This window comes from Alexandromys fortis, unplaced genomic scaffold (assembly GCF_014885135.2).
Source record: "Alexandromys fortis isolate MF-2015 unplaced genomic scaffold, M_Fortis_MF-2015_v1.1 scaffold_22, whole genome shotgun sequence".
Taxonomy (NCBI): Eukaryota; Metazoa; Chordata; class Mammalia; order Rodentia; family Cricetidae; genus Alexandromys; species Alexandromys fortis.
The window spans coordinates 11958604-11978853 of record NW_026067900.1 but is presented as its reverse complement, the minus strand read 5'-3'; the positions used below and the strand labels follow the sequence as shown (position 1 = coordinate 11978853).

Below are 20250 nucleotides of genomic sequence, written 5' to 3'. Positions count from 1 at the left end.
TCTCAGCAAAGCCTGACTGGAGTTGGATCCCTAGGGCCTCTGTGGTTGAGGGAGAGAAGTAACTATTGAAAGGTGTCCTCCGGTCCCCACACAGCCGCCGTGGCATGCACATTCACACACACTAGACAATGCTACGTTTTAAAAAGTTACAAAATTACAACAGTTTGGGTTGTGAAAAAGATGAAAACTAGAACTAGATAATAGATAAGAAGCAAGTAAGCATCATGTAAATTCGCTTTGAACTCTTTTCAAAATTGTTTTATATTTCAGCCTCTTCCTTTCTAGCTTGACTGCGAACTCTTGTGCAGAAGCAAATAGTTCCTTTGAGGATCCCATGTGTTTCTGTGGACACTGGAGAGTAGGTCCTCAAATGCTCCTTACTGAGTTGGTTCAAAGACATCAAATGTTTGTTACTAGGCAGTGATGTTGTACATCTGGAAGAGGAGATCTAATGATCCACAGTCAGGTTATTAAAAATAAATGCTCTATGGGCTAAAAATGGAACTTAAAGATTAGAGTGCTTGCCTGGTGTGCAGAGGCCCTGGGTACTATCTCCACCAGCCCACATCCCATTCGAAATACTTCTTTCCATTCTTAGCATTAAGAAACAAAACAACAAAGAAGTTTTTCTTTCTCCTCAGTAACACTTCTGAGTGCCTGCCCTGAGAGGCATTTAAAAATGGCCAAGGCCGGCATGGTGGCACACGCCTTTAATCCCACGCTGGGGGCAGAGGTAGGGCGGACGTCTGCTGAGTTTGCTGTCAGCCTGGTCTACAGAGTGAGTTCCAGGGCACTCAGGCCTCAAGAGAGACCTTGTCTCAAAACAAAACAAAATAAACAAAACAAAACAAAAAATGCAGTTATCTCTGGAACTGCAGGAAAGAAAAGCATTTAAATAATAGTACGAGCCATTTTTGATAAGCCCTGATTTCATAAGTGTTAGGGAAAGACTGCTGATGCTGGCCTCTAAATGAGACCATGTGGCGTGAATAGATTCTTCTCAGGTTCCTCGTGCTCTGTCAAATAACTGTACGCACACACAAATGCGCGCACACACCATCGTTTTTAGCGTTAACAAGCCCAGAATGAGAAGTACAGCTAACTGTAGGGCTGAAGTACGTTTTGAACGGAACTCCTAGGGCGTGAAGCGCGCTTCAGGCTTCCAGAGAAGCAGCTGGCGTTGGATGGAACGAACCAAGAGGCCAGGACAGGGGCAGATCCGTCGAGCTCTCGGTCCCTGAGCCGAGCCCTTGCGTTCTGGGGCCATGAAGGGTCCCCAGCATTGTGCTCCTCTCCGGCAAGGAGGGCGGGGGGCGAGCAGGAGGGGATGGCGGGGCTGACGTCGGGAGGTGGCCTCCGTGGGAAGGGACACCCGGATCTCGATGGAGCCTTCGCAATGGAGTCAGGAAGGGTAGGGACGGATTCTGGACGCCCTCTTGGCCAGCTCCTCACCGCCCCACCCCCAGCTGCAGCACAGAGTAATTCATACAAAAGGAGGGATCGCCTTCGCCCCGGGGAATCCCAGGGACCGTCGCTAAATTCCCTCCTCCGTCACAGCCCGGAATCTCCGGGCCCGCCCTGCACAGCGGGGAGGAGGAGCATGCGCCGAAGGCTGCTCGCGGGTGGGCCGGAGCGCACTAGCCCACGGTCCCCGGCGGTGGGGGAAGGGCGCGCGGAGCGGGGGCCGGGGAGCTGGCGCGGGGCAGACTGGGAAAGTGGTGTCGTGTGCTGGCTCCGCCCTCCTCCCGAGGGTGGGGGAGAACGGTATAAAAGTGCGGTAGTCGCCTCGGACGTTCTTTTTCGCAACGGGTTTGCCGTCAGAACGCAGGTGAGTGGCGGGTGTGGCTTCCGCGGGCCCGGGAGTGCGGCTTCCAGCGGGCCGGGCCGGCCTGCGGGCGTCGTCCGCCGAGCTCCCCTGCGAGCATCGCCGCCCCGGTCGGCGGGCCCGGCGGGCGGGAGCGAGTGCGGCCTAGCGGCGGCCCCGGAGCCTCGCCTCGTGTCCGCCCAGAGGCCTAGCGTGGCTTCCGCGCCGCCGCCGCCGCGTGCCACTCGGAGCGCACTTCGGTGTCGGCCCCGCTCTCCGCCCTAACTCCAGCAGCCCGGGCTAACAAAGGGAGGTTGTGGGTTTGGCTCCGCCGGAGCCCGTAGATCTTTGGGCGGGCAGGAAGAAGGCGGCCAAAGTGGGGGCGCTGGGGCCCGCCCGTCTCGGAGCACATGTCCGACGCCACTCAAACGGGGCGAGGCCTGGGGCTTACGGAGGAGACCTGGCGTGGGGTTTAGGTGCCGGGATCGGGCAGCCTCGGTGCCCGACACGACACTGCCCCGGCGGGGCTGTGCGTCTCGCCGCCGACGAGGGTGAGGCCGGCCCGCCCGGCACCAGTTGCGTGCGCGGAAAGATGGCCGCTCCCGGGCCCTGTAGCCAGGAGCTCAAAATGGAGGACGCGGCTGCCCAGCGGAGCGGGGCGGGTGAGTCACCCACACAAAGGAAGAGGGCCTTGCCCCTCGCTGGCCGCTGCTTCCTGTGATGTGACCCCGTGGTGTAGCGGCTGCAGTTCAGTCACCCCGGAGCCTCCTTTCGGAGCACCGCTCGTCTCGGCAGGGGGAGGGGAATCTAATGGCGTTGGAGTTTGCTCACTTTTGGTGGGTGGAGACTGCAGCCAGGCCAGCCTGGCAGTGGAAGAAATCCTTGGAATTTGCCCCTTTGAGTTTGGAGCAAAGCTCTTAATTCTCAAGCTGCATGGCGGTTCAAAGGTATTATCAACCTCTCCCCTTTTTTATAGGTGTTGTGAAAACCACCGCTAATTCAAAGCCAAAATGGGAAAGGAAAAGACTCACATCAACATCGTCGTCATTGGACACGTCGATTCCGGCAAGTCCACTACAACCGGCCACCTGATCTACAAGTGTGGTGGAATCGACAAACGAACCATCGAGAAGTTTGAGAAGGAGGCTGCCGAGGCAAGTATAAGGGAGAGAAGGGTGGGGATACCCTACGTGTAAGGAGGAATTTTGAATTTTCTTAAGAACCAGAGGTTTGAGTGTGCTCTGAATCACTTCGCAGATGGGAAAAGGCTCCTTCAAGTATGCCTGGGTCTTGGACAAACTAAAAGCTGAGCGTGAGCGTGGTATCACTATTGACATCTCCCTGTGGAAGTTTGAGACCAGCAAGTACTATGTTACTATCATTGATGCCCCAGGACACAGAGACTTCATCAAAAACATGATTACAGGCACATCACAGGTTCGTAAAATTTACTAACACCTGGCTTGCATTCCGTTGGGAAAGCTTTATTGTTAATTAACAAAGTAACTCATTTCTTAAAGGCTGACTGTGCTGTCCTGATTGTTGCTGCTGGTGTTGGTGAATTCGAAGCTGGTATTTCCAAGAATGGGCAGACCCGTGAGCATGCACTTCTGGCTTACACCCTGGGTGTGAAACAGCTAATTGTTGGTGTCAACAAAATGGATTCCACCGAGCCACCCTACAGCCAGAAGAGATACGAGGAAATTGTTAAGGAAGTCAGCACCTACATTAAGAAAATTGGCTACAACCCTGACACAGTAGCATTTGTGCCAATTTCTGGTTGGAATGGTGACAACATGCTGGAGCCAAGTGCTAATGTAAGTGACTTTTTAATGTTTCTGAATGAAGAAAGCTGGAAGTGGGGGAGGTTATTAATAACTTTAATGTTTGTATTTTAGATGCCTTGGTTCAAGGGATGGAAAATCACTCGCAAAGATGGTAGTTCCAGTGGAACCACCCTGTTGGAAGCTTTGGATTGTATCCTGCCACCAACTCGTCCAACTGACAAGCCTCTGCGACTGCCCCTCCAGGATGTCTATAAAATTGGTGGTAAGTAGAACAGTAGGACATTGAACTGAATTGTCTTAAGGTATGTCTCCAATTGCCTTCACCTTGCCTATTGTAAATTCTAGGCATTGGGACTGTCCCTGTGGGCCGAGTGGAGACCGGTGTTTTGAAACCTGGCATGGTGGTGACCTTTGCTCCAGTCAATGTGACTACAGAAGTAAAGTCTGTTGAAATGCACCATGAAGCTTTGAGTGAAGCTCTTCCTGGGGACAACGTGGGCTTCAATGTGAAGAACGTGTCTGTCAAAGATGTTAGACGTGGCAACGTTGCTGGTGACAGCAAAAATGACCCACCAATGGAAGCTGCTGGCTTCACTGCTCAGGTAACAACATAGTTTACAAGTATATAAGATTGATTGCATGTAACCAGAACTTGAAGGCAAAAATTAAATGTTTTTTCTTAATTAAAGGTGATTATCCTGAACCACCCAGGCCAAATTAGTGCTGGCTATGCTCCTGTACTAGATTGTCACACAGCTCACATAGCATGCAAGTTTGCTGAGCTTAAAGAAAAGATTGATCGTCGTTCTGGCAAGAAGCTGGAAGATGGCCCGAAATTCTTGAAATCTGGTGATGCAGCCATTGTTGATATGGTTCCCGGCAAGCCCATGTGTGTCGAGAGCTTCTCTGACTATCCTCCACTGGGTAAGCATAACTTAGAGATTCTGTTGTACTGGATACCATGGAATATGAAATGATTATGAGCCAATTCTCACAAGCAATCTTCTTCTGTATAGGTCGTTTTGCTGTTCGTGACATGAGGCAGACAGTTGCTGTGGGTGTCATCAAAGCTGTGGACAAGAAGGCTGCTGGAGCTGGCAAGGTCACCAAGTCTGCCCAGAAAGCTCAGAAGGCTAAATGAATATTATCCCTAACACCTGCCACCCCAGTCTTAATCAGTGGTGGAAGAACGGTCTCAGAACTGTTTGTCTCAATTGGCCATTTAAGTTTAATAGTGAAAGACTGGTTAATGATAACAATGCATCGTAAAACCTTCAGAAGGAAAGGAGAATGTTTTGTGGACCATTTTTTTGTGTGTGTGGCAGTTTTAAGTTATTAGTTTTCAAAATCAGTACTTTTTAATGGAAACAACTTGACCAAAAATCTGTCACAGAATTTTGAGACCCATTAAAACAAGTTTAATGAGAAATCTGTCTTGTCAATGCTGAAATGTCATTTCTAAGTGCTTGGAAAGGTGTGGAGGTCCACTTTGTCCCAAGGGATTTGTATTTCAGAGCTTAGCCACTTTAAAGGGTGATGACTTGGAATCTTAATTAGCTGTGGGAGTCTCAAAGTTACTGGTTAGGCAAAACTGGTCTGTAATTTAGGAATGCATAGTTTTGGCTGGCATGGGGACTGGAATAATACCCTCACTCTTTGGGTATATATGAAAGGTGAATTGTCCTACCATACTTTAAGAGTATTTGAGAATTAAAATGGGAGGCAGGCTTGGTTTAGTGATTTAGTCCAAGATACATTCAAGGAGAAATAGTAAATGGTTGGCTACAGTTTAAAAACCAAAGAAACAATGATAAATGCTAAGCAAGTTTTTTTAAAAGCTTAGTCTTTCATAGCTTTTTGTGTTATATATAACACTGTTGGTAAATACAAATGCTATTCAAGATCCTGGGGCTTGATTCAGCTGAAAGGTAAGGCTGTTTTCAGAGGTGGGACATTAGTGTGGAAACAAGAGTAGGAAGAAAAATGTAAGGTGTTGGTTTGTGACTCTAGTAGTGTATAAACTTTTAGCCAGAAGAGGGCATCAGATCATCTCTTATAGATTGTTTTTGAGGCACCATATTGATTGGAAATTGAACTTTGTTAACTACTTTGTTCAGAGGGAATTAAACTCTTATCCTCTAGAACAGCTCGTGCTTCTTTACACCGGAGCCATCTCCAGCCCAGAAACATCCTGTGTTTCAAGTCTGAATTACAATGATATAATAGATCTGCAGGATATTTACTGAGCTGGAGATGGCAGAATATAGTGTCCTAGGTGTGGATGGGCGAGATGGCAAAGCCATGTATTAAGGGTTTGCTCTTTGTTTTGGGGGAGGGAGGCTTTAAAGTTTTCCAGTAGCTACTAGCTCTAGACACAGGTCTGCCTCAGCATCCCAAGTGCTAGACTAAAGGCCTGTTTGCTGCTATTCATGGGTCCCTTGATCACAATAGGTGGCCTAATTTAAGTTTAGGTACAGCAGATTGAAGTACCTGGGCCATAAGCAAAGAAGTGGGATTGGTCTGTAAATCTGTGGGTTAAAGGTTTTTCAGTTTAGGTTAGTGAGTTGGGGTGCAGGTTTGAGAAATCTTAACATGATCTAATAAGCCCAACTCCAAAGGAATCAAGATCTACCTACCTGGAAAGTAGATGAAGGATTGAATCAGATTTGTGCATGTGTAGAGTTTAGTGGATAGCACCACCTACTGGTACAAAACTTATAAAAGGAAAAAGCCTGGGTATGGGATCCAGGCGTGTCGGACAAGCCCCACTACTAAGTTAGATACCAGGAGTGCATCTGTAGTCCTTTTTGCACTGGAGAGGCCCAGAAGTGAAAGCTAATTACTTTGTGCTTGCTTTAAGTAGGCTAGCTGATTACATTTCTGGTTACAAATGATTGGACTTGCCCTCATTCCAGCACTCACATGGTGTTTCTTCAGCATTGTTAAGTTGGGTGAGTCTAATGAATGGCCTACTAGGCAGGAATGTGCACATGTGTGGGTAAAATAAAGCGAAGGAATTTAAAGGAAAGGACAAACAGGATTCTCTAACCCTGGTTGTCTTTAGAACTAGCTCTGTAGACCAGGCTGGCCTCAAACTTCCCCTAATGCAGGGATTAAATGAGCACCAAGGCACCCTGCTTGGGCATATTTTTAGTGCTGGGAAATTTGAACAACTTGGCCTTTAGCCTATCAATAAAGGGCTGTTGCTACTGACATTACCCCTGGCAACTCAAGGAGTTGCAGGTCTGTCTGGATTACACAGGTTTGGGAGTCCAGCATCTTGAAAATAGGTGGCTCAGTGGAAGAAAACTAGGTTCCACAGGCACATGGCTCTAGTAAAGGATGAATCATTTTTAGTGCTCTTCAATGCTGTGCCTACACTGCTACTCAGTCATCCGGGGGTGTTTTAAATCGACCTAGTCTGGCAATTTTCTTTGAAGTGGGTACTGGGTGCTGAACGTGGTAGTGTAGGTATACTACTTAGTGAACTATAATCCTTATTTATAAAAATTCAGTCAGGCTCAGGCAGTGATTAAATTTGATCCTTTATTTATTCCAGCCTACTACAACCTATTAATATTTGGATCAATAAGTTAACTTAAATACTTATTTTGGGACAGGTATGCCAAATATGCCTGCTTTGGCCTTCCAAGTGTTGGGATTAAAGGCTACACCACCACAACCTGGCTCTTAAAATACGTTTTTCTTTTTTGGACATGGGGGTTTCCCTGTGCATTCAGCCCTGACATGGAACTCCAGGAGTTTTGCTCTGTAAACCAGGTCCTGCAACTCTGCCTCCTGAGTGCTGGGGTTAAAGGCCTTGACACAAAGCCTAGCTACATAAACCTTTTTCTTTTTTAAAACAGCTGGGGGCTGGAGAGATGGCTCAGAGGTTAAGAGCACTGGCTGCTCCGCCAGAGGTCCTGAGTTCAATTCCCAGTAACCACATGGTGGGTGGCTCACAACCATCTGTAATGAGACCTGGTGCCCTCTTCTGGCCTGCAGGTATACATGCAGGCAGAACACTGTATTTAATAAATATTTTTAAAAAATATAAAACAGCTTAACTGGGTGATGGCACTCCCTTGTTGGCTCTGAGATTCTGTCTTGGGAATGAAGACTAATTTTTCTTTCCAGACAGGGTTTCTCTGTAGCTTTGGGAGGGTATCCTGGAACTAGCTCTTGTAGACCAGGCTGGCTGTGAACTCAGATCTGCTTGCCTCTGCCTCCCGAGTGCTGGGATCAAAGGCGTTCACCACCACCGCCTGGCAGATCATCTTTTACTCTTGAATTGAACTAGACAGACACAAAGTTTGACTGTACAAGTTCAGTTTGAGAACATGGGTGAAACTAATGTTAGATGGCCTTCAATGGTACTAGTTCATCACAACCCAGGCCCATGGGAATTACTGGATGTATAGGACCTATATTGACGAGAGAACAGTGTCTTCTAAATCCTGTATGGATGAGACCTCTTCATCTTGTTTTCCTAAGACTTAACTTTCCTGCCAGGTGGAGACCAGGCCAGCCTGGTCTACAAGAGCTAGTTCCAGGACTAGTTCCAAAGCTAGAGAGAAACCATGTAAAAAAAAAAAAACTTTCCTGACCTGCCTCTTGTTACTTAGGTTATTTGCAAACCCTACATGCTCTCTTACCCAGTATTGCTTATGTAACACAACGCCACTTAGTCATTTGCAAGTGACGGGATATTCAATGACAAGCTAGAATACTAACTCAAATAGATTGTTTTCTTAGTATCAATTTTTAAGAAAAATTTATAGAAAATAGCTGGGTGGCTTTGCCAGGTGGTGGTGGTGCACGCCTTTAATCACAGCACTTGGAGGCAGAAACAGGTGGGTCTCTGAGTTCAAGGCCTACAGGGGCCTAAGGAGGGAGTTCCAGGATAGGCTCAAGCTACAGAGAATCAAAAAAATAAAAATTATGTTGACCTCTCATCTATTGGAAATCTATATCCAGTGTAATCTCTATAGGAGATATGCAATAAAAACAAGTTTAATGTGTTATCCTACATATAAGCAAAAGGGCAAATTCTGTAAGAGGTTCGCCCTTCACCCACTTGCTAAATTCTTTACATACACTAAAATTCACCATCTTTCCCCCTCTTCCCTTTTTTTTTGAGACAGGTTCTTTCTGTCTTGAAACTTCGGTAGACCAGGCTGGCCTTGGATTTAGATATCCACCTGCCTCTGCCTCCTTAGTGCTGTGGTTATTTAAAGGCCCATGCCACCACCTGGCATGGCTTCCCTTTTTGAGGCAAGTCCAACTCTTGCAGCTCAGCCTGGAGCTCATGGTTTGCGCCCCATTTAGCAGCATGTTTGTTTAAGGTTCACCCATTTTTGCATATAGTTTTTTTTCTATTTAAGTGTCTTACCTGTAGGTATATGTATCTGCACCACATACATGCCTGGTACCTGTAAGGACCACAAGAGGGCTGTGTGGACCGTCTGGACTTCGGTTACAGCTGGGTATTAGCCACCATGTAGGTGCTGGAAATTGAACCCAAGTCCTTTGGAAAGAGTAGTGAGTGATTTTAACTGCTGAGCCATCTTTCCCTACTTCACGCTCCTACTTTTGATCACATATTGCTATGTGGCTCTGGCTTGTTTGGAACTTTCTAGGTACTAGGTAGACATTTGTGGCTTTCCTCTTGTCTCTGCCTTCCCAACACTGGGATTACAGGCTAGCCTGGCTTTGTTTTGCTGTGTTCTCTGCCTCCAATTTGAGCAATCCTCCTGTCTCTCAAGTCTTGGAATTATAGGTGTACAATACACTTTTTTTAATTTTCACTGTACAGTCCCAAGTTATGCTCAATTGTCAAATGCTGTCACATACCATGCCTGGCTAAAGTCTTATGTATTCTTTGTATTTGTATACACACATGGTATTGATTAAAAGCTACACCTCGAAAAAGGTATCAGGCAGGGCTGAAGAGATGACTCAGCACTTAAGAACAGTGGCTGCTCTTCCAGAGGATCTGGGTTCAATTCCCACTACCCACACAACAGTTCACAACTGTAACTCTGGTTTCAGGGGATCTGGCATATTGTTCACATATTCATACGGACAAAACACCAATGCACATAAAAATAAATTTTAAATCATTAAACCCTGACCTGACCTGGAAAGACGAAAACTAGATGAACAAGCAAATCTAAGAAATTGAACTGCATTCAAATAGTTGTGCCAAATTATATATAACAAAATATTTGGTTGCCTCCCCCATAATCAGATCTTAGATATAGGGCCAAAGTGACTAGAGGCCTTGGAACACTAACTTCTAGCAGAAGCCTAAGCAAACACGGGGCTAACAGCCCGGCTAGTATTAAAGAGACAAAACAGGGCTGGGACAGGGCCAGGCAGCAGTGGCGCACGCCTTTAATCTCAGCACTTGGGAGGCAGAGACAGGCAGATCTCTGAATTTGAGGCCAGCCTGGTCTACAAGAGCTAGTTCCAGGACAGGCACCAAAGTTACAGAGAAACTTTGTCTCAACCCCCTCCCCCCAAAAAAAACCAGAACCCTCTGACCCATTTATTCATCCCCTAGTCTACTCATAAAGGCTAGTCAAGGGACCCACATTGGTCACCCCAATGCAACACATACTATCCCTGTACCAGTAAAGAAAGGATATGGCATTACTAGACACGATTCATCAGTAATTACAGATTGCTTTATTAATGTTAAATCATGGCCAGGTCAGTTGGATCAGCAAACATTTTTATTGTATGAAATATGACCACCTTTAACCTCCTTTAACCAGCTTACAAAATAAGTTTGTGTTTGTTTTATAGTACTTCCACCAATGTTCAAAACTAATGATTGAAAATTCCAAAGTACTGAAATCTTAAGATTTAAATGTTCTGGGTCAGCTTTTAACCTACACAATTAATTCCAGAATTATAAACTGCATGGGCATCCAGCCCTCACCCACCCACACCCCTGAGGCAGAGTCTCATGTAGTCCAGATTAGCCTCAAACTGACGATAGCTGAATTTCTGAGCTTCCTGCTACCTCTGTCAAACTAAAATTAAAAAGAAAAGTATTATGCTTATGGGTACCTGGCCTACATGTATGCCTGTGTATCACATGGCCATGAAGGCCAGGTGTTGGATCCCATCTTGATCCCTGTCCTCTGAAAAAGCAGCCATTGCACTTACCTGCTGACCCATTTCTCCTGTTCTCCCCTGCCTATCCCAGTATTAGATGACGTGTATAATGCTGAAATAGCATACCGGCTGAAAACTGTTCTCAAAAGAGGAAAAACAGCTGAGTGATCGGGGTGGTTTTGTAGTCTTCATTTTTCTTTGAGTTTTTTGAATTTTTTGAAACAGGTTTGTCTGTGTAGACTTGGCTGTCCTGGAACCTGGTCTGTAGACCAGGCTGGCCTTGAACTCAGAGATCCATCTGCTTTTCAGTGCTGGGATTAAAGGTGTGTGCCACCATTGCCCAGTTCAGTCTTCCTTTTTCATCCTAGTTTACAACTTGAATCACCGTTTGCTAACCACAGTAAGCAGACAAGACTAAGTCTGTGGTCTGGGGTGCTTTATGAGTAAAAAATAGCAATTAACTTTACATATGGGCATAAGAGTAGAAAATCTACAAACTGAAAAATTTTTTCCCAAAGGGCATAGGCTCTGGACGTGGCTCTTAGGGACCAGGTCTATGGAGACAGGGTTTCTCTGCATCCCGAGTTCTGGGATTAAAGGTGTGAATCACACTGCCCAGCCCAGCTTCAACTTCTTTTTTTTTTTTTTTTTTTTTTTAAAGATTTATTTATTATGTATACAACATTCTGCCTCCATGTATGCCCGCACGCCAGAGGAGGGCACCAGATTTCATTACAGATGGTTGTGAGCCACCATGTGGTTGCTGGGAATTGAACTCAGGACCTCTGGAAGAGCAGCCAGTGCTCTTAACCACTGAGCCATCTCTCCAGCCCCCGAGCTTCAACCTCTTAACAGATGGGATTGCTTAAAATCTGTATCAACACTCAGTTTCAGGTTTAGTTTTGGCTTAATTATTACCCTTTGATGAATGCTACATGACCTACTGATGTTTTGAAGCATTTTGCCTATATACATAAAGTACAACTGTCTTATAAATACAACCTTTGTCTTATAAGGACAAATCTAAAATAATCTAACAATGCTATTCTCACAGGTATTATTTTTATCTCCTTTTATACTCTCTAAACCCTCTTTCTAAAAGTCCTCTATGAAATGAAAGTTACAATTCTCTGTCTGGAAGTTTCTTTGTATCACATAAGTACTAATTGGTTTGGTGCTCCGTCACTGCTGCCTGTCTCTGCTGAGCAGTCTTCACAAATCTGAGCAGATTGACGATGGCAGCTGGTGTCACTCCAGGTATACGACTAGCAGCCCCAATCTAGGAATTAAAATGATGAAAGAACCAAAGTGAGCTATGGCACATAAAAACACATCAAATTTCTCACGTTGATAGGACTACAGCAGGTGACATCACACCCAGCTATTAAAAATTATCTGAGAGCTGGGTGTGATGATGGCCATTAGAAAGCCTTTAATCCCAGCACTCGGGAGGCAGAGGCAGGTGACTGTCTGAGTTCAAGGCCAGCCTGGTCTACTGAGCCAGGACTACGTTAGTTCAACTAGTTCCACTCCTAGCAAAGTGACTGGCTCAACCATCTATAACTCCAGTTCCAGGGGACCTGAATCTGATGCTCTCTTCTGACCTCCACAGGCTCCAGATATGCATGTACTGTGCATAGGCACATGTAGGGAAAACATACATATACAACCCCGCCCCCCCCCCCCCCGCCCCCGTTTTTTTAAGAAAGAAAACAATGTGGTCTAGATGGCAAGTAACACAGATCCACAAATGGTCAACATGCAGAAAATACAAGACTTTGGAGTGCTCAGTCCTAAACGAGACGTTTGTACCAATACTCTTCCCTCCAAGTTCAGGGATCGTGGAGGAAGAGGGGATGGAAAGATGCTAAGAGTAGATTACTTAAAGGAAGCAGTGTTTTCAGAACACAACAGACAAGGCTTGCCTAAGTTCAAGCCAGGCAAAATCTCACGATGGAGTGAGGAAGGGGAGGAGAGGGGAGAACACAAAGTCCCCCTGTAGCTCAGTTATTGTCTTTTCATAATTATTGGGAGGGAGGGAAAGAATCAGTTTTGTTTTTCGCTTTTTAGATGAGAAAACATTATGCTTACATTACACTGCTTTGCCTCAGTGGCTGTACAATAAGAGGGTGTGTACCAATGCTTTAGCACAGGGTTAGAATAAAAAACATTTATTTTTAAAGAAAAATTTTCTTTCTAGGTTATTGTCATGTGCATGAATGTTTTTTTGTTTTCTTTTTGAGCCAGTCCTAAAACTCACTCTGTAGACCAGGGTGGCTTCAAACTCACAGAGATCCGCCTGCCTCTGCCTCCCGAGTGCTGGGATTTAAAGGTGTGCACCACCACCACTGCCCAGATCATGAGTGTTTTTGAATGTACATAAGTACACCATGTACGTGCAGTGCCCTCAGAGGTCAGAAGGGGGCATCAAATTCCCTGGAACTTGGGAGGCACCATGGAACCAAACCAGGGTCCTTTGCAAAGCAGCAAGGGCTCTTAGCTCTAGAGCAACACTCCAGCTCCAAGATTAGGTTTCTCAAGGTCACTCATGTGACCATTCTAAGTCCAGGATTAAAATAAAGCACTAGCCCTTTCTGGCTTAGCTTCTAACTTGTTTTTCCCCATTACTTGTTTGCTTACTGTCTGTGGGCGACTCAAGTGTAGCTTCTCTCGAACTTCTTGGGACAATGACACATCCTTGATGGTTAGATAATCTAAGTCTTGTGGCAGTTGGAAAGCTTCATCTCGCCGAACCTCCTTTATTTCTTGTAGTTGATACAATAATACTGACTCATAAGTAGCTGGTAAAAAAGAATGAGAATTCTATTATGATACATAACTGTGTTTGTACAGCCCTTTACTATTTACAAAAAGCTTTGGCATGCATCACCTCATCAATACTTGATACTCTGAGACAGGTAGGGCAGATAATCTCATGTATTCCAGGATAGCCTCAAACTTGCAGTGAGGCTGACCTTGAATTCCTAGTTGGTGTCCTTTTTGAGGTGAAGAAACTGAAGGGTATCACAGAGCTGTACTACATATAGTTAGGAGCGACTTTACTGACTGTCATTCAGCCTCCACTGGCAAAGGGCTATTAAGCACTACAGGTGTCTGCCATCACGCCCAGCTGAATCTGACCGTGTCAGTGCAAATGTTAAATCCTAAGGATGGGCTGTTTCTCCAAGAAAATGGTTCTTAAATTATTTTCATGTGAAGCTGTGTGTGGTCCCAGGATGAACCACGGCCTACACATGCCTGACAGAGCTCTACGGCTCAACTGTGCTCCCGGCCCCAAGGCAATCATTTTCACAAGTGGGGGTTCTTGGTTGGCAAACATAACTTATGCAATTTAGTTAAGGTTTTTATTGAGAAGTAATATTATAAAGAGAGCTTGGCAATTATCTTATCAAGCATTCTGTTCTTAGAAAAATAAAGTCAAACTGGGTGGTAGTGGTGGCACACGCCTTTAATTCTAGCACTGGGAAGCAGAGGCAGGCAGATCTGCGAGGTCAGCCTGGACTACCAGGTAAATTCCAGGACAAGGCCCCAAAGCTACTTGGTGGTGCACGCCTTTAATCCCAGCACTTGGGAGGCAGAGGCAGGTGGATCTCTGTGAGTTCGAGACCAGCCTGGTCTACAAGAGCTAGTTCCAGGACAGGCTCCAAAACCACAGAGAAACCCTGTCTCGAAAAAAACAAAACAAAAACAAACAAACAACAACAACAAAAAAGAAACCCTTTCTCAAAATAAATAAATAAACAAATAAAATAAAAAATAAAGCTGTCTGGTTTTGGTACTGGTGATTAAGACCAGGTCTCAGGGCATCGTGAATGCTAGGCAAGAAGACACACACTCTACCATTACTAGAGTTATGTCCCTAGCTCCTTTTATACTTTTTAGACATTGTCTTACTGAGTTGGCCAGGAAGACCTTTTACAATCCCTGCCTCAGCTCCCAAGGGCTGGGATTACACAGGAATGCTTCACTATACCTGGCATAATCTTATGATTCATAAATAGCCCTCAGGGTATAATGTAATGTGACGTGTAGTGATATTTCATTTGTATTTTAATAAATAAAGCTTGCCTGAAGATCAGAAGTAAAACAGTCCCACTGGTCAGCCTTACAGACCAGGCAGTGGTGGCACACCTTTAATCCCAGTAGCCACACTAGTTTGTCAAAGAAACCAGGTGGTAGTGCACACCTTTAATCCCAGCCCTAGAGAGGAATATAAGATGGGAGGAGACAGCTCTCACACAGTCTCATTCTGAGACTCCTGGAGGCAGGATCGCCATTTCAGACTGAGGTAGAGGTAAGAGCCATTGGCTGGCTGCTTTGGTTTCCTGACCTTCAGACTAAACCCCAATATCTGCCTCTGGGTTTTCATTAATTGTGCTACAGTGGTGGTTACTACTGATTATCAATTTGACAAGATTTTAAATCACTACAGAAACTTCCCAGCATGCCTGCCAGAATGTTTCCAAAATGGTTTAAATGCAAAGGAAGACCCACCTAAATGCAAGTGGTATCACCCCACTGGCTGTGGCCTTGGACTCAACAAAAAGGAGAGAGGAAGTGAGTGCTGGCATCTCTACTTCCTGACTGTGGATGCGCTCCGATTAACTGCCTCATGTGCAGCAAACTATAGGTCAGCTGCTCTCACTACCATGCCTTTCCCACCGGGATGACTTTGTCTCCTCAAGTCATGAGCCAAAGCAGACTCATTCGGATGAATAATACTGAAGGTTAATTCTCTGAAGTTTGCATGTATAAACTCTTCCTTGAGTGTTTTTTTTTTTAATAATTTATTTTTATTTTATGTTATTTGGTGTTTTGCCAGCATGTATGGAGGTGTCAGAAGTCCTGGAACTGGAGTTACAGATGGTTGTGATGTGCCATGAGGAGGCTGGGAATTGAACCTGGATCCTCTGGAAGAGCAGTCAGTACTCTTAAATACTGAGCCATCTCTCCAAGCCCTTGAGTGGCTTCTTGCCAGGTACTCTGTCACAGCAACAAGAGAGTAACTATGTTAATACATGGATAGCTGAGATCTTGCATATGGCCATGGGCACATTTATTTTAATCTCTCAGATATAAATTGCAAAACAAGAAAGAAAATACATGACACTGACTTCTGCCCTCAAGAATTTTGTCTAGGGGCTGGCATGTAGCTCAGTTGGCAAAGGGCTTGTCTGGCATGCTTGTGTCCTGGGGTGACTCTAAATCCTATCAAGCTGATGACTGGTATCAACCAACATCTTCCACCACTGCACAAAACCAGGTACAGTGAGTGGCATACACTGGCAATCCTGGCACTTAGGAGATCTAAGAGCTCACAGTCATCCTCAGCTGCTTAGGAGTTTGGGATGGCCTGCGCTACATGATACCATGTCTCAAACAAACAAACAAATCACTGGAGAGTAGTTAAGATCACTTGCTGCTCTTATAAAGGGTCCTTTGGTTTCCAGCACCCACATCACACAGTTCACAACCATCTGTAACTCCAGTTCTAGAGGATCCAACACCCTCTTCTGCCCTCTATGAGCACCTACATACATGTGCATACACACACAGAAGCAAACATAAAAATGTAAATAAAAATAAAATTAAAAACGAAAAGGATTAAAAGAAACTTGTAAGGTTGGGATATTAAAAGTGGCAACTTGAAAATTACCCGTATATGTTGTACTTTAACCCAATGTGGTTTCTTCTAAACCTCAAGTGGTGCTGGAATTTTTTAGGTACTGGTCTTCACAGAGCAAGAACAGCTATGTCATGGTTGAATTATTTACTGGAAACAAGTTAATGATAAATGCTTCTAAGTGGAACCTAATATTTACTGAACAAAGTAAAGCTGTGCACCAAGTTAAAAAAGGTAATCTAAGCAGCTGTTTCCACTGCTACACCCTAAATAGCTAACGAAGCTCTTTAGTAGAGAAGTCACAATGGCGAAATAAAGTCTGTACTCTTCCTGTAGGCTGCCACTAGTACGGGGTGACGAGTTTTGTTTTTTCAGATTTCACAAGTTATTTTTAACCATGCGTCTGTGGTGTATGTGTGTGAGTGCAGGTGCCTGTGGATCCCCTCGCAGCTGAAGTTGCAGCTGTGACGTGGGTGCTGGGAACTGAATGAACTCTAGTCCTTTGGAAGAGCAGCATGTGCCCTTAACCACTGAGCCATCTTTCCAGCCCCATCAGGGTTACTTTTTAATCAAATTTAATTTTTTAATAATGGGTCATTTGGAAAAATGTTTCTAGAATTTTTGACAGGTTTCTTTTCATTGCTAGCCTTTTAGAACATAACACAATGCAATGCTAGTCAACATATGGCCATTCTACACACACAGCCAAAGCATGGTAAGCTGACAGACCTCTGTGGAATTGAAAGAGAGCGCCAACCCTGCAAGGAATGCACCACTCTTACCACCCTGGTTGTTCCCCGAAGAGTAAAGGTCTTTTCCTGTATACACAGCACTATCCATCAAACTTTCCTACCATTCCCAGAATCATCCTGTTCTGTGCCCTTTTCACTGCTTAGTATCTACGGAGGGCAAACCTGCCAAAACCTAAAGCCAGCGTGATCCTCAGGCATGCATCACTATATTCAGCGAGTAGTTAGACAGGTCTACTGCTCATTCATAATCTGCACATCCAGAAAAGAGAATACAGGCACCAAAGGAAAACAACTCCCTTTTACCTTCTATTTTCAGTCTTCTAGCCAGCTCTCTGTAAGCAGTATACTTCTTCAGGGGCTCGGGAACAGCACTGGCCAGCAACTCCATGTCAACTCCTTCATACTTAAGAACATCTAGAGCACTGCCGATGCAAAGACTTTATCAACATAAGGATCTGTACCCTATAAGGCAAACTAAGAACAAAATCCTTGGCGTAATACCAAATATTAGAATAATTAAATGAGACTTTTAATTTTTTTCCATGCATAGTGAGCAAATACAGTAGCACCAGGTCAGTCATGGTAGTGAACACTTTTAATCCTAACACTCAGGAGGCAGAGGCAGAAGGATCTGAGTTCAAGACCAGCTTAGTCTACTTAACCAGTCAGGGCTACGACCCTGATGCAGAATAAAATAAAGAGCATAAGCCGGGCGGTGGTGGCGCACGCCTTTAATCCCAGCACTCAGGAGGCACAGGCAGGCGGATCTCTGTGAGTTCGAGACCAGCCTGGTCTACAGAGTTAGTTCCAGGACAGGCTCCAAAGCCACAGAGAAACCCTGTCTCGAAAAAAGGAAAAAGAACAATTGGGGCCGGAGAGATGGTTCAGTGTTTAGGAACACCAGCTGCTCTTCCAGAGGATCTGGGTTCAATTCCCATCACCCACATGGTAGCTCACAGCAATGCACATTAAAAAAAAAAAACTAACAAACAAAACCACAACAACAAAAGGAACAATTGATTCTCTCTGGGCGTGGTAACACATGTCTATAATCCTAGCGCTCGAGAGGCAGAGGCAGGAGCACTGGGAGTACCAGGCTAGCCTTTGTTACCCAGAAAGTTTGAGGACAGCCTGGGTTACATAAAATCCCAGCTTAAAACCCCCATCCAAAAGGATTGATTTCCTGACTTCCTGACTACATTAGAATTACACTGTTATTAAGGTTTTATGAGGCACTCTCTCCCTCCCTCTCTGCTTACAAAGAATATCCTCTGCTGACCAGGGCTTTCTCACATCCATCTGGAGGATGAGGAAAGTGTTTCACGGCTATTCAGTCTTGGTTAGTATACTATGAATGAGCCGTCCTTCTGCAGGCTAGGGTTCAGATGACTGGTGTCCCTCAGAGGCTCTGCAAGTGCAGTCTCTATGTCACATTGCTGAGGCATACCCAAGGAAGGACAGTGACCACAATAACTAGGTCTCTGCTCTTCAGAGGAGGTCAACACTCTATTCTGAAGTCAGTGTTCACGCTAGTGAGTTCTCTAGATTCCGGTTTCCCATCTCTCTATATGGTCTCTGAAGAGCAGCACACGCTTTTAACCACAGATACCTCTCTAGGCCCTCATGGGTTACTTTCAAATTAAATGCCACCATGAATCGATCTGATGGGTTAGAATACCCTAAAAAAGCATCAGCAGAGTTCAAAGAGAGGGAGGTGCCTAACCTTAGAGTTTCAGCTTCCAAATCTGTAGCCAGATAAAGCTTTTTAAAAAATAAAATATGCACCGGGCGGTGGTGGCGCACGCCTTTAATCCCAGCACTTGGGAGGCTGAGGCAGGAGGATCTCTGTGAGTTCGAGACCAGCCTGGTCTACAGAGCTAGTTGCAGGACAGGCTCCAAAGCGAGAGAAACCCTGTCTTGAAAAACCAAAAAAAAAAAAAAAAAAAAAAAAAAAAAAAAAAAAAAAAAAAAAAAAAAAAAAAAAAAAAAAACCACCCAAAAAATTGATTAATACAGCTAGTAAACAGATATATTGACGTCAATGGTGACAATGTGGTGTTTCCAAATTTGTAATTTGGAGCCTAATAACTAATATCCTATTATTTTATAAAGAGCTGAGGTCAGCCATAAGAACTAGTGCCCTCATAAAAGAGGCCACTAGGAGTCTTTCTGCCATGAAAGGGCCAAGAGCTTAAAGTAATTGTCAGTCATGAAGAAAGTTTGGGCCACCCACTCTCAAAATAAAACTAAATACAACACAACAAAAACTGGGAGCACACGACATCCATAAGAGCCGTCACAGAAAGCAAGTGCCATAAGAGGGAGGGCACCAGTGCCATCATGATAGGCACAATGCACCTCTAAAGTACAGAGGATTACTCATTTGTGCCCTGCTGGCTCCCTCTCCTATCTAAAGCACATTTTTTTTCCAAATGGAGAAAAACAAAAAAGAAAACAAAAAACAATGGTGAACACCACATTTTGTGTTATTCAAGGTCCCCAGAATTTATTTTTGTCCTAGCACTTGAGTGTGGGGCAGGATAATCAGGGGTGCAAATTTATTCATCCTAAGCTACCTCAGCTTTTGAGCAAGTTTAAGGCTGGCTTGGACTACATAACACAGACACACGTCCCTTGTTCCTATAGCAAAAGTGCTCCTCTATGAACGTCCTTTAGTCTGAGGCCGTGTAACTAAACTGAGGGAAAGAACATCTCAGAAGGCATGGTATTTCAAAAAAATTATAATAAATACAAATAAGTGATGTGGGAGTGTCATATCAATCTGTTGATTTCATTGGCTGAGCAATAAAGAAACTGCTGGCCCTGATAGGTTAAAAGATAGGTGGGCGGAATAAACAGGATAGAATTCTGGGCGGAAGAGGAAGTGAGGTCAGACTCTGCGCTGCTTCCAGAGGGACCGGACAGCCGCCATGCTCTGCTCTCCCAGGCAGCTGCAACCCACGATGGACTTAGGCTAGAATCTTCCCGGTAAGCGCACCTTGGGGTGCTTACACACTTCATTAGAAATGGGCTAGTCCAGGTGCGAGAATTAGCCTGTAAGGGCTAGAGTTCATGGGCCAAGCAGTTCTTAAATGAATACAGTTTGTGTGTTGTTATTTCGGGCATAAGCTAGCCAAG

The 20250-nt window shown here is 44.9% G+C and overlaps 2 protein-coding genes across 2 annotated transcripts in view; one reads left to right on the top strand and one right to left on the bottom strand.

The window, feature by feature from the left end:
- Positions 1 to 1708: 1708 nt before the first annotated feature.
- Positions 1709 to 5024, top strand: Eef1a1 (eukaryotic translation elongation factor 1 alpha 1). Its single transcript, XM_050126803.1, has 8 exons — positions 1709 to 1828; positions 2781 to 2958; positions 3062 to 3241; positions 3325 to 3621; positions 3703 to 3853; positions 3937 to 4193; positions 4281 to 4515; positions 4608 to 5024. Exons 2-8 carry the CDS (start codon positions 2815 to 2817, stop codon positions 4730 to 4732), a joined length of 1389 nt encoding a protein of 462 aa, XP_049982760.1. The 5' UTR covers positions 1709 to 1828; positions 2781 to 2814; the 3' UTR covers positions 4733 to 5024.
- Positions 5025 to 10262: 5238 nt separating this feature from the next.
- Positions 10263 to 20250, bottom strand: part of Mto1 (mitochondrial tRNA translation optimization 1) — a 22568-nt gene continuing 12580 nt past the window's right edge. The window contains exons 10-12 of the mRNA XM_050124500.1: positions 17416 to 17534; positions 13357 to 13517; positions 10263 to 11995 (exon numbers count right to left, since the gene is read on the bottom strand). Coding sequence (XP_049980457.1) covers positions 11879 to 11995; positions 13357 to 13517; positions 17416 to 17534 — 397 coding nt within the window. The 3' untranslated portion in view covers positions 10263 to 11878. The remainder of the gene's footprint in view (positions 11996 to 13356; positions 13518 to 17415; positions 17535 to 20250) is intronic.

Bases quoted from the DNA above. Each gene is read 5' to 3' on its own strand.
- Eef1a1 (XM_050126803.1), top strand. From the start codon at position 2,815: ATGGGAAAGGAAAAGACTCACATCAACATCGTCGTCATTGGACACGTC. The intron at 3,242-3,324 runs GTTCGTAAAATT...CATTTCTTAAAG, and splicing joins TGATTACAGGCACATCACAG to GCTGACTGTGCTGTCCTGAT. The intron at 4,516-4,607 runs GTAAGCATAACT...TCTTCTGTATAG, and splicing joins CTCTGACTATCCTCCACTGG to GTCGTTTTGCTGTTCGTGAC.